Source organism: Carcharodon carcharias, chromosome 3 (assembly GCF_017639515.1).
Source record: "Carcharodon carcharias isolate sCarCar2 chromosome 3, sCarCar2.pri, whole genome shotgun sequence".
Taxonomy (NCBI): Eukaryota; Metazoa; Chordata; class Chondrichthyes; order Lamniformes; family Lamnidae; genus Carcharodon; species Carcharodon carcharias.
Genome location: NC_054469.1, coordinates 82,928,497 through 82,946,158, shown reverse-complemented (window position 1 = coordinate 82,946,158; position 17,662 = coordinate 82,928,497). Strand labels below are relative to the sequence as shown.

Here is a 17,662-nt window from a genome sequence, read left to right as displayed (position 1 = left end):
CTTGCTATTTTCTCTAGCAACTTTATATGACTCCTCTTTGGATCTAATACTATCCTTAATGTGTTTTTGTGCCAGAAAGGAATGTATAACTGTTGAAATGCATACATTCATTCCTTAAATATTAGCCATTGGTCCATCCACCATCATGCCTTTTAATGAAATTCCTCAATCTATCTTAGCCAACTTATGTCTCATACCTTCATAGTTTTCTTTGTTTAGATTTAGGATCCTAGTTTCGGATCAGACTATTTCATTTTCCATCACGTTCCCTTAAGGACCCCACACAACAAGATTATTAATTAACCCCTTCTCATTGCACAATACCAAATCTAGAATAGCCTGTTCCCTCGTTGGTTCCTCAATGTCCCAATTTTAAAAAAATCTCATACACACTCCAGGAATTAATCCGCCACAGTACTATTGCTAACTTGGTTTGGCCAGTCTATATGTATGTTAAAGTCACCCATGATTTCTGTATCACCCTTGCTACATACATCTCTAATTTCCTATTTAATGCCCTCCCCTACCTTATCATTACTGTTTGGAGGCCTATAGACAACTCCCACTAATGTTTTCTGCCCCATGTTGCTTCTTAGCTCCACCACATCTTCTACATCTAGATTTTCTGAGCCAATATCCTCTTTCACTCTTGCAGTGATTTCATCCTTAACTAACAACGCCACCCCACCTCCTTTTCCTTTTTGCCTGTCCTTCCTAAATATCGGACACCTTTGGATATTTAGCTCCCAGCCTTGGTTACCCTGCAGCTACGTCTCTGTAATCATAATCATATGGTACCTATTTACATCTATTTGCGCTGTTAATTTGTCTACCTTAATGTGAATGCTCCATGCGTTCAACGTGTTTTTAGACTTGTCTTTTTAACATTTTTATATTTTTTTTGTACTATGGCCCTATTTGGCGCTAGCCCTCATTTCCTCTGCCTTCCACTTTTGCTTTCTACTTTCCTATATTTCATTCCTAACTTTGTTTCCCTCTCTTGTGCCTCCCTGCTCAGGTTTCCATCCCACACCACTCTCGTTTAAACCCTCCCCCACAGTACGAGCAAATACCCCTGAGAGGATATTCGTACCAATCCTGCTGGGGTGCAACTCGTCCAACTTGAACAGGCCCCACCTTCCTCAGAATTGGTCCCAATACCTCAGGAATCTAAATCCCTCCTTCTTACACCATCTCTCCAGCCACAAATTCATCTAGTCTATTTTCCTATTCCTGATCTCATTAGCACGTGGCACTGGGAATAATCCTGAGATTCGCCGGCCGTGACTTCAGCAGGTCTTTGCTCCAGATGCCATATTTAAGACGCACCTGCACACAGGCTTCTCAATGTCTGCAGCCCTCTCAACATCTGCAGCCCAGGACTGCCCTATGGAACACATGACTCCCAAAGGGAAGAAGCATCCTGCTAAATTTAGTGATGCCTCACTGGGCAACCTGCCATGAAAGACTGCTGGGATGTCCTCTACCCCCGTCATGGCCAGAGGAGGTCCACCGATGTCACCAATCCTGCTTGAGAGGCAGTGGTAGCGGTGGTCAGTGCTAATGCCGCACAGGAAAAGTCAGCAATCCAGTGCACAAAGAGGATGATTGATCTCATCCATTCCGCCAGAATAAGTCAACCATCTCATCACTTTCAACTCACACACTCACAAGCCCGTCAGGCATTCACAGGATAACACTCCACAGGGATCTCACACATTGGCAGCTCAAGAGACACCACCACTCATTCTCTCACAAAAACTTTCACATCTCCATCTGTATAGTTCATGCCCATCATCCTGTCTCACCGGTAGGACAGACCCAGCAGAGGTGGCAGCACAACAGTATACAGTCAGGAGGGAGTTGCCACTGCGAGTTCCCAGCACCGACTCCAGAGATGGGGCAGAAATTTATGTCCCCTGCCGGCAGGTTTGTAGGTGGCAGGTTTGCCCACCCCAATCTCTCCATAATTTTACGGCATGAAGGATGAGGCCTAGGCCAGTACACCCCCCCCCCACCACGATCTGAGGCCCTTGTGTGGCCAGTTAATGGCCACTTAAAGGCCGCTTCCCACCCAGCCTCAATTTTCAGGCTGGTGAGAGGAGTTCAGGGGCAGGCAGAAACCCAAAAAGTGACCCTGCTCTGGCCTCAGGGGTGGGAAGCTGGGGATGGGGGCTGGAGCACCTCCATCAACAACCTCCTTTTACCATCGGGTGTCCGCCCCTCCCCCACCCCAACAAAAGTCTCTCCCCTGTGGGTGCTTCCTCCCCCCCAGCCTCTCCATCGATAGCCCTACCCCTCCCTGCCTATTATTTTTCTTGCAGATTTTTTTTTGAGGGATAGTGATGATACGAGTGCGTATGGATGCTACAACTGAAACCATGTCAGCACCCAGCATGTTTTACTAATGTCAGAACATGGCATAATACTGGATTCATTTAAACTTATTCAATATTTAATTTTCTGTCTTAAAAAACTGAAAAGTGCTCTGAAATTCAGGAGATGGCAAAAAAGTTAACTGGATAAAGACTTTTAGTCACGCAGTGTAATGTCTCCAGCCAAACAGGTGGTGGCATCAGTAAGTTCAAACACCTGCAAATTTTCAAAATACAAAAAAGCAACCATTTTAAAGAGATTATGAGTTTCACAAACCTGTGGAAATTCCTGAAATGCACCCATTGTTTCCTGATTTCGGTCAGAGGATCCTGCTAGGACAATTACAGGCCTGAGAAAAAATGGCATTGTTTTTATTCAATGGTACTTCACACAAGCCTATTGCATTTCACTCTTTGAGATGTTTTCATTGTCTAGAAGTTTGATGTTTAAGTCTCAGATACATGGCACTTAGCATCAATACATCAATCACCTCAACTTTAAACACAATTTCTTCAAATTAAAATGTATGATTATACAAAGCGCTTGATGTAGATTAAGCCTGATACAATAATCCTGCAGCTGTTGATTAGAGCAAGTGCTCTTAGGTTGAATTATTGAGCCCTGTCTTGTGGTGCATCAGCAATAAACATAGTGCAATGTCTTATGAGAAGCACCGCTACTATTCTTTGCACAACAAAATCCTACCAACAAGCCCTCTTTAGTGGCTTACAAAATAAGCAGCTTTAATTGAAATGCTGAATTTCTTTTGTCTACAATGTGCTAGTTGAATGGCAATGCTGCACACTGCTTTAAAAAATGCAGTCAGCATGTGAAATAAGAAAAAAAACTACGTAATCTTTCAGGTATAGGCTCTTCATTCCAATGAAAATTAAATGTCAAAAACATGAGCCCATTTTTCTCTCACGAGTTGGTGCCTGACTTACACTGGGGGCAATGAAACTCAGTAGAAATGACCCATTTTAAAATAGTGTCATGAATTTGGGATACAAGCAAGACTTAGCCATATTCAAGTTATTCATTGAGATTTAATGAATATATATGTATATATCAGTAGCTGTAACTGTTTAAAAAAATTATTCAAGGCATACTGCTTTACTTGTTTTAAAATAAATATATAAAATAGACTTATTTTTCACCAGTCTTCCCAACGTAAGTTACTTTTAAAAGCTAGCCTATTGCAGCCAGTCGTACCTCTCTGCCTATATATATATGTAATATATATATATATATGCTGTAGTGACAATGTCAGCAAAGACGTCAGCCTTCACCGATATTACTCCACTGAAACCAACAGTAACCTCTGGGGCCAGATTTTCCCGTTCGACACAGGAAATGGTGGGGGGGGGACTTAATGACCCAGTCTCTACAGCCCTCTGTGGTAAAGAATTCCACAGATTCACTATCCTCTGCAAAGCTCTGAGCTTCAGGCTTTTGTTAAGCCTTAAATGGTTTAATAGGACTCATAATAAGCGCAGGTCAATCCTGAGGGCTGCGCTTTAAGCCACCCTCATGAAAGTCGCTGCCACCAGAAATGGAAGTAGAACTTCCGGCTGCGAAGCACCCTGGCCATTTTTTTACGCCCTCCTCCATTCTGGCCTGACCTGGGACAGGAAAATCTCACCCCTGGAGTCCATACATGCACAGAGGTTGCTGCTAGTGGTTCTATGCCACTCCAGTGGGTATGCTGTTAAAGCATCCCACAATCAATAAAAATCACTTGAATTGATGAGAACTTCCAAGCTTAAGCAGTTAACCTCTGCCACTTCTTTCCCTTCCCGTAGTGCATCTGGCCAAACCTCCCCCAAAGATCACTCTGCTGTAGCACTGAACTTGCATCATTCTCCAATATCTCTCCTACCTCCCCTCAACCTCTCTCTGATTTCATTTTGTACTACTGACCACCCAGTTCCCTGGTTCCCATGTTAGCCAATGTTGTTGACAGTTCTTTCCCTTCAAATGTTGCCCCTCTGTCCTTTATATCTGTTGTCATCACTCAAAAAACCAACCCTTGACCCCACCATCCTTGCAAATCACTGCCCCATCTCCAGTTTTCACTCTTGAATCCTTTAACGTGTTGTCGCCTCCCAAAGCCTCGTCCCCCAGGGAGCTAATCCTTAGCCAGCTCCTATTTCTCATCTTCATGCTGCCCTTCTGCGGCATCATCTGAAAACATAGCATTAGTTTACACAGGAATACTGACTACACCCAGCTCTACCTCACCACCATCTCTCTCACCTCCACTGCTGTTGCTAAATGATCAGGCTGCCTGTCCAACTTCCAATACTGGGTGAGCAGAAACTTCAACCAATTAAATATTGGGAGGACTGAAGCCACAGTTCTCAGTCGGTCCCTGCCACAAACTCCATTCCCTCACCACAAACTCTATCCTGCTACCTGGCAACAGTCTGAGTTTGAATCAGGCTGTTCGCAACCTTCATGTCATACTCGACCCCAAGATGAACTTCTGACCACATATCCACATCATCACTAAGACCACTTAATTCCACCTCCGAAGCATCGCCCACTCTGCCCCTGCCTCAGCTCATCTGCTGCTAAAACCTTTGTCCATACCTTTGTTAGCTCTAGACTTTACTATTCCAACATACTCCTAGCCATCCACCCATACTCTATGCTTTGTAACTTAAGATCACCGAAAACATTGCTGCCCACATCCTTACTGTTCACAGCCTACATCCAGTCCTGTTCACCTCTCAGCCCTGTGCTCCCTGACCACAGTGGCTCCCGGTTAAGCAACACCTCGATTTTAAAATTATGTAGGGAAGAAGAAAACTTATGCTGCAAATTATTATGATCTGGAATGCACAACCTGAGAGGGTGGTAGAAGCAGATCCGCTCCAATACCAAAATGGCTCTTACCACAAGTCATAAATGAGGTCTCATGCATCCTTCCCAATCTGTCTACAGTCTTTGACATCATTGACTACATCATCCTCCACAACACCAACACTTTCCCACTGTCGTCCAGCTGGGTGGCACTGTTCTAACATGGTTCTATTCTTATTTATCAAGTCATAGCTAGAACATGCCCCTGCACTGCTCCCTCTGGTGTCCCCGAAGGATCTATACTTGGCCCCCTCCTACTTCTGAACTGCATGCTGCCCCTCTGTGACATCATCCAAAGGCACAACAGTAGTTTTCACATGTATACCTAAGACACCCAGCTCTACCTCACCACCACCTCTTGATTCCTCCACTGTTGCTAAATTATCAGGTTGCTTAACTAACATCCAGTATTGGATGAGCAGAAATTTCATCCAATTAAATATTGGGAAAACTGAAGCCATTGGTTTCAGACCCTGCTCCAAACTCTATTCCCTAGCTACCGACTCCATCCCTCTCACTGGCAACAGTCTTAAGATTAAACCAGTCTGTTTGCAACATTTCATCCCAAGATGAACTTCTGATCTCACATTCATGCCATCACTAGGACCACCTATTTCTACCTCCATAACATTGCCTGACTTCGTTACAGTCTTGGCTCATTTGCTCTTAAAACCATTTCTCATGCCTTTGTTTTCTATAGACTTGACAATTACAACTTACTCCTAGTGGATCTCCCACATTCTACCCCCTGTAAACTTGAGGCCACCCAAAACTCCGCTTCCGTGTCTGAACTTGCATCAAATCTTGGTTTCCTACAACCACTATGCTCGCTAACTTATATTGGCTCCTGATCAAGCAACATTTTGATTTTAAAATTCTCATCCTTGTTTTCAAATCCTACCTCCCCCTATCTCTGTCATTGCCTCCAGCCCCACAACCCTCCTAGAAATGTGTGCTCCACCACTTCTGGCCTCATGTGCATTCCCAATTATAAATCCTCCACCGTTGGTCATGCCTTCAGTTGCCTTGGTTCCGAGCTCTGAACTTCCCTTCCTACAGCTTTCCACCTCTCTACCTCACCTTCCTTCTTTAAGATACTTCTTATAACTATGTCTTTGGCCAAGCTTACGGATCTCTGACCTAATGTCCCTTTATGTGGTTTGATGTCATACTTTGCTTTATAATTCTCCTGCGAAACACCTTGGGATATTTTGTTACTTCAAAGGCACTATATAAATACAAGTTGATGTTGTTAACTTTCAAAATGGAACTGAACAAATACCCTTGCAGTGGACAAAAATTGCAGGGCTATAGGGAAAGGGCAGGAGAATGGAACAAATTGGGTAACTCTACTGAACAGTCAGCACAGGCACAATTGGCTGAACTGTTTTATTCCGTGCTGTAAGAGTCTATGATTTTAGTTAACAAACTATATATGGTCATCATTGGTCTCCAATGCATTACTAAACCTTTCTTCTCACACTTGTTCACTGGTAATTCCTCCGTCTTCTCCCCCAGCCCCTTGTAAAACACGTCTTCCCACAAGTGGGGCACCACCATTTCCTGCTGACACTAGCCATAAGAATTGAAAAGTTCCATTGCAATACCTCCTGAGAAGCTTTTGTACACAAAGAAAATTCTGCTTGAATCACAATGGCTAAGTTCTCCACCAGCCTACTGAAAACTGTTCAGTTGACAATATGCTGTTTAGCATGGAAATGAATCATATAGGCCATGAAGGCCCAGCGCTGACCCCTGAGCTGTGCAGAGTTATCTGGGACAATCATCAATGACAAAGTCACATCATGTTTTTAAATTAATCAGTTTAAATAAATATTTGTAGGCTGACTTCGCAGAATTGTGACTTTTGCAACTGTATCTTTCGCAAAACAAATTGGAAAAACACACACAAGCTATAACGGTTCATAGAAGTTACCAGCAGTTCATGTTTGCATTTGCCATTCCTCCCAGTGCGTGAATAAGACCTGGGCCAGAGACTGCAAGGCAAACACCAGGCCTAAAAAGAAAAGACAGTCACCTTTAAATGGTAGGTACGTAGATAAAATATGATTAAATGCACACAGCAGCAAAGTCGTGAAATTAAAAGGCAACTATTGAGAGACTAACCTTCCTGTTAAATATCCCACTGCAGATGCTGCATAACAAGCCTATTTAGACAACAAACACAAGGCCAGTAAAATAGCAATAGATTTTGTTTTGAGTATACCATGCAAAAAGAGTGACAGAAAGTACACAGAATATTACTTACAGCTTGCTCGTTTCTCATTCCTATGTACTTAATTCCAGCAGCTTGAGCTGCCATGGCTACTTCTATTACTGGGATTCCAACAATCCCAAACATATACTGAAGGTTCTGCAGAAAGAAAAATAAAATGTGGCCTTCAGGTTACTACAATTTTATTGGACAATTTTAGTGTGAATTTAAGCAAGGAATATTTTGTTTAGATCAAAGGTGTAATCTTAAGAGATTTTCTGGTATACTATAAAACTGCATTGGAAACATTCACATTACAGGTACAGAGAATCTGAGCAATCCATAACTCCAGAGCGGAACATTATAATACTATTGGTCACATACTGATCACTCAATCTTCCTTAGGAGGAATAGCTGGGGTCATGGAATTCAGGGAGACTTTTATTCAATCAATTGCCTAACTGAACTGTAGCTCTGCCCACCAGTTATCTCAAAAGCATTATTTTCTCTTAAGTTGTTGCAACGCACATGACACTGTTGCTCTCCATCATCCATTTTTTTAAACCATGGCCACTGAGCCAATGTCATCATACCATTTAAAATTTAGAAAGTTATATAATTATTCTCATTTCCTGCCTTTTCCCCATTCTCTTGAAATGTTGCTTTTTGGATTCTTTATCCAATTCCTTTTTAAAATTTCTATTATAGATCATGCTTCTACCAGTTTCTGATGCAACTTTCCATGTCCTGACAGGCGTCACTTCTAACCTTTTCATTCCTTTATTCAGTAATGATCTTTCTGGTTACTAAGTCACCCAACCCAGTAGAAACCTTTTTACCTTAGGTACCAACCCAATAGAAACCTTTTTACCTTAGATACCTGATCAAAATCCCATAATCTTGAACATATGCACCAGATCTTCTCTTAACGTTCTTTGTTCTGATGAAAAGAACCCCAGTATCACCTCATAACTAGTAACTCTCTTTGTTTGGTTTAATCTTAGTGAAGTTCTTCAATATATTCAATGGGTTTGACCTCATTCTGAAAAGCAAGAAGCCTATTATTCTAAGTGAGGCTTAACCAATGTTTTTCCTTTAAGCTCATTCACAGGATGTGGGAACCACTGACAAGGCCAGCATTTATTGCTCATCTCTTTACACTGAGTGGCTTCCTAGGCCATTTCACAGGTCAATTAAGAGCCAACAATATCGCTGTGGGTCTGGAGTCACACACTGGCCAGACTAGGTAATAGGGCAAATTTCTTTCTCTAAAGGACATTAGTGAAGCAGATGAGTTCTTCACAGTAGTTTCATAGTCATCATTACAGATACTAGCCTTCTACTCCAGATTCAGTCCATTCCAACTATCGTGGTGGGATTTGAAATCATCCCGCTAGATCGTTAGTCCAGCATTCTGGATTACTAGTCTAGTAACATAACCATTATGCTCCAATGCCCCGCATTATAGATAGATTTAGTATCACCCATGTGTCTTCGTACTCTATGGGAAGAATTTTCCCCCATCAAGGGAGAAGTGCAGGAGTGGACGCATGCGGGCATGAACATTTTAAGTGGGCGGGCCACGTAAGAGGTGAGCAATAAATGCTGTAATGCCCAGCATGATGTGCAGCAGGAAGCGCTATGTGCTTCCTGTGCAGGCGGGGGGAATCCCTCAGCCGAGAGTGGGCTCTTTCACGCATGCACTTGAAAGAGTGCACTCATCTCCCTGAGGCTAAGTGCTGCCTCAGGGAGATCGGCGCCAAATTTAAAAATGGTGAAGAGGCAAAAATAAAATTTCCCTGACATGTCCCCTCATGTGACACTGTTACATGAGTTGGGACATGTCCATCACTTTTAATCAAACTTTTATTAAATTTTTTAAAACCCTCATGAAACCTCATCCCGCCTGTGAATGGGGTTTCATGCTTTTTCCGAAGCCCGCCAGGTCCATTAATTACTTCAATTACTTTTTAAATGGCCTCAATTGGCCGTTGACAGGTCGGCAGGTGCACCGCTGATTCAGCTGTGCCCCCGCCAACCTGAAAATCGAAATGACGCGGGGTGACGTTGGGAGTTCCGCCCAACATCATCCCCGCGTCATTTTATACGTCAGCGAGTGGGCCCCGCCCCCTGCTCGCCAACCTCAATATCCTGGCCTATGTCCATGTTCATAAAACCTACAATCCCATTCCTTATGTTTTAATTTAGAACAGCTTTATCAACTTCTCCAATTCTTCTAGATCTGTGTACCTGAATCCCTAAGTTTCTCCACCCTTCTTAATATTTTACCATTGTATATATTTCCTATCCTTATTCTCCCTCCCAAAACATATCATGCCACATTTTCTTATATTAAAATTAATCTGGCATCTTCTACCCAATCTAATAGCCAATGTCCTCCTGAGTCACTTACAATATCTTCTTCACATTTTGGTGTCATCTGTAAATTTTGACATTGTATCGCCCATGCCCAATTCCAGATCACATGTATGTTATATATATATATATATATAAAGAGTGCATGTGTGTGAGAGAGAGAGGGGGGGGAGAACTGGCTCCAACACTGAATCCTGTATCCTATACCGCATTCAAAAACAGATAAATGATCAAGGGCCTATCCACCTGCAGCATTCTTTTGGACTGGCTGAGGATTAGGGAGTGAAGATTATTCAATAATATCATTATGTTGGCTACTGTATGGTTATACTATGTATTGGAGGGTGATTTGATTAATCTGCAAGGCATATACCAGGCTAATTATCTCCTTTGCCTAAATCAATTTGCTTTTCAATAAAATTCTACTGTCCAAATTTTCTCATGGTTTCTTCCAAGGTCCAGATCTGGAACACTCAGGGAATAATGGGCTGGATTTTACAGGGTGCCGCAGTCTGCCCCAAACATTGAAAGTCCCGCCTTAGAGAGGTGCTGGCCAATCCGATTGGCCGGCTGCGCAACAGCAGCAGCCAGGAGAGGCTGCTATGTCTGGAACTGCAGGCAGTCCCACAAAACAAGGAGTCCAGGTACGTCTAGGGTCAGGGAGTCTTAGTGAGAGGGGTGGGGGGCTGGATTCAAGAGGCCAGTGGAGGGTTAAAAGGTGGGGTATGTCCTTGAGGGGAAGGGGCTGCCACCGATGGGCCCCAAGGGATCTGAAAAGGAGGACACACACCCCATGCCCAACTCCAGTCCACACAGCTAAAGCTGCTGGGCTTTCTGCATGGGGGGGGGGGTAATCCCCTGCTGTGGGTGAAATACTAGCGGGGATGGGATGAGGCCTTAAGTGGTCACTAATTTGCCACTTAAGGGCCTCAAAGGCCCAAGGGTTGGCTGGCTGCCCAATGGCTCCCCAGTAAAACTTCAGACAGGTCAGGGGCAAGCGGGCAGGCAGGCTCCCTGCCAGTGGCTTTGAAGGTGTAAAACCCAGCCCAATGAGATTAGGAAACAGCAAGAGAAGAAGTGAGTGTGATACACAATAACAATCACTCTCTGAACACACGTGTGTTGGGAGAAACAAGGGTTCCATACTATTGTGTTTCGTCTTTGAGTTGTTCAGAAGCAAAATTCAGCGGATATTGCAGAAATCTGAAATGGAAACAGAAAGTGTTAGAAAAACTCATCAGGTCTGGCAGTATCTGTGGAGAAAGAGTTAATGTTTCAGATGTTAGCTCTGTTTCTCTTCACAGATGCCAGACGCACTGAGTATTTCTGGCACTTTCTGTTCTATTCTATGTGTGGGGTGGGGGAAGGATACTTCAAGTTTAGGAGCTGAGACTGAGGCTTAAGTTCAATGTTGTGATTTCTTGCTTAAAGGAAGTGTATTGATATTAATATGATTCAACAAGTTAGTTACAAAGTGGCCTCTTTTGGTATAACTCACTCATAAATGTGATGAGGAACAATTTTGTCACCCAGAGGGTGGTTGGAGTCTGGAACAAACTTCCTGAAAGGGTGGTGAAGGCAGGTTTGATTGAGGTATTCAAAAGGGAATTGGATTGCTACCTGAAAAGAGAAAATGTGCAGGGTTACAGGCATTAGGCAGGAGAGTGGGATTAGGTGGAGTGCTCTGTCAGAGAGTCAGTGCTGACTCCATGGGATGAATGGCCTCCTGCACTGTAAAGATACTGTGATAAAAATACAGCTTCATTCATTCCTGCGGACTGGCAGCTTTCGTCCCTATTTTGGTGAATATTGTGAATGCTGCCTCTGCTGCTCCTCACCTGTTGTCTCAGTGCCTCTGCTATAACCTGGGCTCCGCTGAGCTCCTCTAGCTCCAGCCCATCACCTCCCTCTTGCGCTGCCATTTCCAGCCTAGGCTCTGGGAACAAATAGAGGAAGAAAGGGTTTGGCAGCTCCTGAAGACAGCGGATAAATCGCTCCAGTGCCGTGACTGACAAGCTGCAGGACCAACCCGCGCAAAGGAGGAAGCGACGGCTCAGGAAGAAGAGCGAGTGCTGCAGGGAAGGACATCCTGTGAAAAGTTTTTTTTGTGTGGGGAATATTTGAGCAATAATATGAAAAAAATGTGAACTTTTTGAAATTCTTCCCAGATGCAGTGGGATTGGGATTTGCGTCCAAAATTGCAGACCAACAGAATTCCCATTGGAGCTCAATGATTTGCTTCCTGGGCAGTAAAATGACTTGAGCTTTTGCTTGCTGCCTCAGTTGTTGCTGAATCTCACTGGACTGGCACAACTTGATGTTTGAAGCAAACTGACCAGGCAATAGTATAGTTCCAGCTGCTGGAGTGATCGTCTTGGAAGAATCCTCTCATTTGCTTTCAAAGGAATTCTCTCAGTCGCTGCCCCAACTTTTTAAAGGACTCCCCCACGTTACATGCAGAGCAGAACGGGAGAGGTAGAAGCTAAAATAGAACAGGGAAGAGAGAGAGTGCATACAAACCAGCAGAAAGGGGACAGAGCAGGCAAAGCAGAAAATGGGGAGAAAGGAGTGAACTGGAATTTAAAGATAATAACTTATATTTATATAGCACCGTTAACATAATAAAACCTTCCAAATCAATTCACAGGAGCGTTATGAAATAAAATGTAACACTGAGTCACATAAAGAGATATTAGGTCAGATGGCCAAAAGCTTGGTCAGAAATAGGTTTTAAGAAGCGCCTGAAACAAGGAAAGTGTTGCAAAGAGGTTTAGGGAGGGAATTCCAGAGTTTAGGGCCTAGGCAACTGAAGGTACAGCCACCAATAATGAAGTGATTAAGATCAGGGATTAAGATTAAAAGGCCAGAATTGGAGAAGCGCAGATATCTTGGAGTGTAGAGCTTGGGAGGGATGAAGCCATGAAGAAATTTGTAAAGGAGGATGAGAATTTTAAAATCAAGATGTTGCTTGACCAGGAGCTAATATAGGTCAGCAAGCATAGGGTGTGACTTGGTGCAAGTTAAGGTACAGGCAGAAATTTTTGGATACCCTCAGCTTTACAGAGGTTACATATGGGAGACCAGCCAGGAGTGTATTGAAATAGTCAAGCGTAGAGTTAAGAAAGGCATGAATGAGGGTTTCAGCAGTAGATAAACTAAGGTAGAATAAAGTCTGGTGCTGCTAAGGAGATGGGAAATAGGCATTCTTAGTGATGGCACAAATATGTGGTTGGAAGTTCATCTTGGGATCAAGTATTGCACCGAGGTTGTGAACAGGGTTAATAAAGTCAAGGAGTTAAATGCATGTCTCAAAGATTGGTGTGGGAAGAATGGGTTCCAGTTTATGAGGCACTGGCACCAGCACTGAGGTAGAAGGGAACTGTTCCGGTGAACCGTGCTGGGACCAGTGTCCTGGCGAATCGAATAACTAGGGCTGTAGAGAGCTTTAAACTAATTAGAGGGGGGCAGGGTTCTGGAGAGGGGATACGTAGGCTTACAAAGCAAAAGGATATGGCAGCATTGCAGGCAGCTAATTAGGTAATGATACCCTGAGTGTGACGGGAAGGGACAGAGTGTACAAACATAAAATGATAGCAGCAAATAGGGTCAAAAGGGGAAAAAATGGTAAAAAGGCAAAATTAATGGCTCTTTACTGAAATGCACATCGTATTCGGAACAAAAAAATGAATTAATGGCACAAATCGAGGTTAATGGGTATGATCTGATAGACATTGCGGAGACATGGGGGAGAATTTTCTCCCCATCGGGGAAGTTGTGCACGGCTGGTGGCGCAGCTGATCAGCGCCCCTGACCGGCTGGGCGCCGCCATTTTACGTGGGTGAGCCAATTAAGGCCCGCCCAGTGTGACACGCTCCCAGAAGCACTGAGCGCTCCCTGTGCAGGCGGGGGGGTGTTCCCTGAATCGGGGCCTGTGCTCTTTCACACATATGCACAGAAGAGTGCAGAAATCTCGCTGAGGCACAGAGATGCCTCAAGGAGATTACTTTCACTTATCATACATTGAGTAAAAGTTAAAAAAAATTTTAAGGACATGTCCCCTCGTAAAACAGTCGCATGAGCTGGGACATGTCCATTGACTTTATTGAAAATTTTTCAAACACTTTAAAAACCTCCTGTGGATGAGGTTCCATGAAAAATGCAAAGGCCGACTAAGCTCTTCGCCTGCTCGCCAATCTTAAGGTTGCTTTATTGGCTTTTTAAATGGCCTCAATAGGTCTTTGAAAGTTCAGCGGGCATGCAGCTCAGTCGGCTGCGCGCCCACCAAACTGAAAATCTAAATGATGCGCGCTGACATCGGGGCACATGCCCAACATCACCACGCATCATTTTACGCCTCGATGAGCAGCTCCAACCTGACTTGCCGAGCCGAAGATTCTGCCCATGATTGTAAGGAGATCAAAGCTGGGAATTAAATATTCCGGGGTATGTGACATTTCAAAAGGACAGGCAGGAAGGAAAGCGTGGTGGGATAGCTTTGTTAGTATGAGATGGAATAAGTATGATAGCAAGAAATGATTTTGGATTGGGAGATGTAGAATCCATATGGTTGGAGGTAAGAAATAACAAGGGGAAGAAGACACTGGTGGGAGTAGTCTATAGGCCCCCTAGCAGTAGCTATACAGTAGGACGAAGAATAAATCAGGAGAAAATGAGGGCATATAAAAAAGGCAGTGGATGACTTTAATCTTCATGTAGATTGGAAAAATCAAATTGGCAGAGATAACCACGAGCAAGAATTGATAGTGCATTTGGGACAGTTTCCTAGAACAATATGTTGTAGATCCAACCAGGGATCAGGTTATTTTGGATCTGGTAATGTGTAATGAGGCAGATTTAATAAATTATCTCAGAGTAAAAGATACCCTGGGAAACAGTAACTATAAGATGGTAGAATTTAGCATTCAGTTTGAGAGTGAGAAACGTGGATCAGAAACAACTGTGCTAAACTTAAATAAGGGTAATTACAAAGGAACGAAGGCAGAGTTAGCTGGAGTGAACTGGGAAAGCAGTTTAGCAGAAAAGACGGTTGATGAATAATGACAGACATTTAAGAAAATAGTTAATGACTCACAACAAAGATATATCCCAGTGAGGAAGAAGAATTCTAGGAAGGGGATAAACCAACCATAGTTAACCAAGGAAGTTAAGGATAGCATCAAATTAAAAGAAAAAACATACAATGTGGCAAAAATTAATGGTAAGCCAGAGGATTGGGAAAGTTTTAAAAACCAATGAAAGATGACCAAAAAATAATAAAGAAGGAGAAAATAAACTTAGGGGGTAAACTAGCAAGTAATATATAAGTGGACAGTAAGAGCTTCTTTAAATATATGAAAAGAGAGAGGCCAAAGTGAACATAAGCCTCTTAGAGAATGAGGCTGTGGAAGTAATAATGGGGAACCAGGAAATGACAGAGGAGTCGAATAAATACTTTGCATCAGTCTTCACAGTAGAAGACACTAATAGCATTCCAAAAATACCAAATAATCAAGGAGCAAAAATGGGGGATGAAATAAATACAATAACGATCACGAGAGAAAAAGTGCTAGAGAAACTAATGGGGCAAAAGGCCGATAAGTCACCTTGACCTGATGGGTTGCATCCTAGGATATTAAAGGAAATACCTGCAGAGATAGTAGATGCACTGACAGTAATCTTCCAAGAATCCTTAGACTCTGGAAAAGTCCCAGGGGATTGGAAAACTGCCAATGTAACACCCTTATTCAAAAAGGGAGGTAGACAAAAAACAGCTAACTATAGTTAGCTCAACATCCGTCATTGGGAAAATGTTAGAGTCTATTATAAAGGATGTAATAGCAGAACATTTAGAAATGCAAACTATAATCAAGCAGAGTCAGCATGGCTTCATGAAGGGGAATTCATGCCTAACAAATTTATTGGAATCCTTCGAGCAGGTAACAAACAGGATAGATAAAGAGGAACCAGTAGCTGTAATATATTGGGATTTTCAAAAGGTTCCACACATAAGGCTACTTAATAAGGTAAGAACCCATGGTGTTGAGGGTAGTATAATAGCATGGATAGAGGATTGGTTAACCAATTGAAGACGGAGTGTTGAGATAGGGGGTGCATATTCAGGATGGCAACCAGTAACTAGTGGAGTGCCACAGGGACCAGTGCTGGGCCACAATTATTTACAATTTATATTAATGACTTGGATTAGGGAAGTGTATGCACTATCATCAAGTTTCTGGATGACTCAAAAATAGGTGGGAAGGCAAGTGGTGAGGATGACACAAAGAGACTACAGGGGAATATAGACAGGTTAAGTTAGCGGGCAAAAACTTGGCAGTTGGAATATAATGTGGAGCTGAATTATTCCCATGCTAGGCGGGCTCAACGGGAGTGGGCGAAGGTGGTCGGGGAGCCAACCACCACCCGCAATCAGTTCCGCACCAAGATTTCATGCAGGCGGGCTAATTGAGGCCTGACCTGCGTGGATCGCAAGTGGTATTGCTAAGCACTACCTGTGCGGGCGAGGGGAGGAGGGAGAGTCAGGCCTAGGTCGCAGTTCACACATGCGCGTGAAAGAGCGCTTCAATCTCCCTGAGGCATGGAGCTGCCCCAGGGAGATTGAAACACTTTTAAAAAAAAATAAATAAAGATGTTAAAAATTTAAAGAAACGTGTCCTGTCATGCGACTGTGTCACATGAGATGGGACGTGTTTTTATTTTCCAAATAAAGGTTTTATTTAATTAGTATTAGCTTCAGGAAACCTCGTCCCGCTCATGGATAAGGTTTCCTAAGAAATTTAAAGGCCGCTTGGCCTTTTCACCTGCCCACTAACCGTTAGGTTGGATGGGCAGTGTAAATTTCAAGTTAATTAAGTCCTTAATGGCCTTAATAGACCTTTCAATGATCAGGGAACACGCAGCCGACTCCGACATGCACCCAGTGATTGAAATATCATGTGAGTGAGCGATGACATCAGGATGCATGCCCGATGTCATCGCTCTTCATCTTACCTTCCAGCGGGTCGGGAGGCACTCTCCCGCTGAAGGTAAAATTCAGGCCCTGGGAAGATGTGAGGTTATGCACTTTGGCAGGAAGAATAGAGGAGTTGAATATTATTTAAGTGAAGAAATAACGCAGAAAGCTGCAGCACAGAGGGATTTGGGGGTCCTTGTGCATGAATCACAAAAAGCTAGCATACAAGTTCAGGTAATAGGGAAAGCAAATGGAATATTGGCCATTAGTTCAAAGGGAAAGAAGTAGGGAAGTCTTGCTAAAACTATACAAGGCACTAGTTAGACCATACCTAGAATACTGTGAAGAATTTTGGTCCCCTTATCTAAGGAAAGATATACTGGCAATGGAGGCAGCCCAGAGAATGTTCATTAGGCTGATCCCGGTTATGGAGAGATTTTCTTTTGAGGAGAGGTTGAGTAGGTTGGGCCTGTACTCATTGGAGTTTAGAAAAATGAGAGGTGACTTTATTGAAACATATAAGATTCTTTGGGGACTTGACAGGTTAGATGCTGAGAGTTTGTTTCTCCCTGTGGGAGAGTCTGGGACCAGAGGGTGTTATGGCACAGCTGATGGTAAATTCTGAGTTGTTCAAATCCCAAAGGGAAATTTGAAGCAACTGCCACAACTTATTTTACAATTTGTATAAATTTCGAGATGCATGCCTTGAATTCAGTAATAATAAGACCACCAAGTCTTATAGGTTTTTACAAAAGTAGATTCAACATCTATTAATAAAAGAAATGATTTTAAGCACTTACATAGATCTACAAATTACTACAACGATAACTTCTAAATCCCCTACTAAATCAGACTTCCAG

General features: G+C 43.1%; 1 protein-coding gene across 2 annotated transcripts in view; it reads right to left on the bottom strand.

Annotated features, from left to right (window-relative positions):
• Positions 1-11,814, bottom strand: part of hacl1 (2-hydroxyacyl-CoA lyase 1) — a 118,162-nt gene extending 106,348 nt beyond the window's left edge. Inside the window, exons 1-6 of one of the 2 annotated variants that reach the window (XM_041184292.1) lie at positions 11,671-11,766; positions 10,979-11,035; positions 7,511-7,615; positions 7,369-7,409; positions 7,178-7,258; positions 2,653-2,725 (exon numbers count right to left, since the gene is read on the bottom strand). In XM_041184292.1, the coding sequence (XP_041040226.1) occupies positions 2,653-2,725; positions 7,178-7,258; positions 7,369-7,409; positions 7,511-7,603 (288 nt within the window). In that variant the 5' untranslated portion in view covers positions 7,604-7,615; positions 10,979-11,035; positions 11,671-11,766. Of the gene's footprint in view, positions 1-2,652; positions 2,726-7,177; positions 7,259-7,368; positions 7,410-7,510; positions 7,616-10,978; positions 11,036-11,670 lie in introns of both variants that reach the window. The other variant, XM_041184291.1, reaches the window with a different exon arrangement.
• Positions 11,815-17,662: the final 5,848 nt, after the last annotated feature.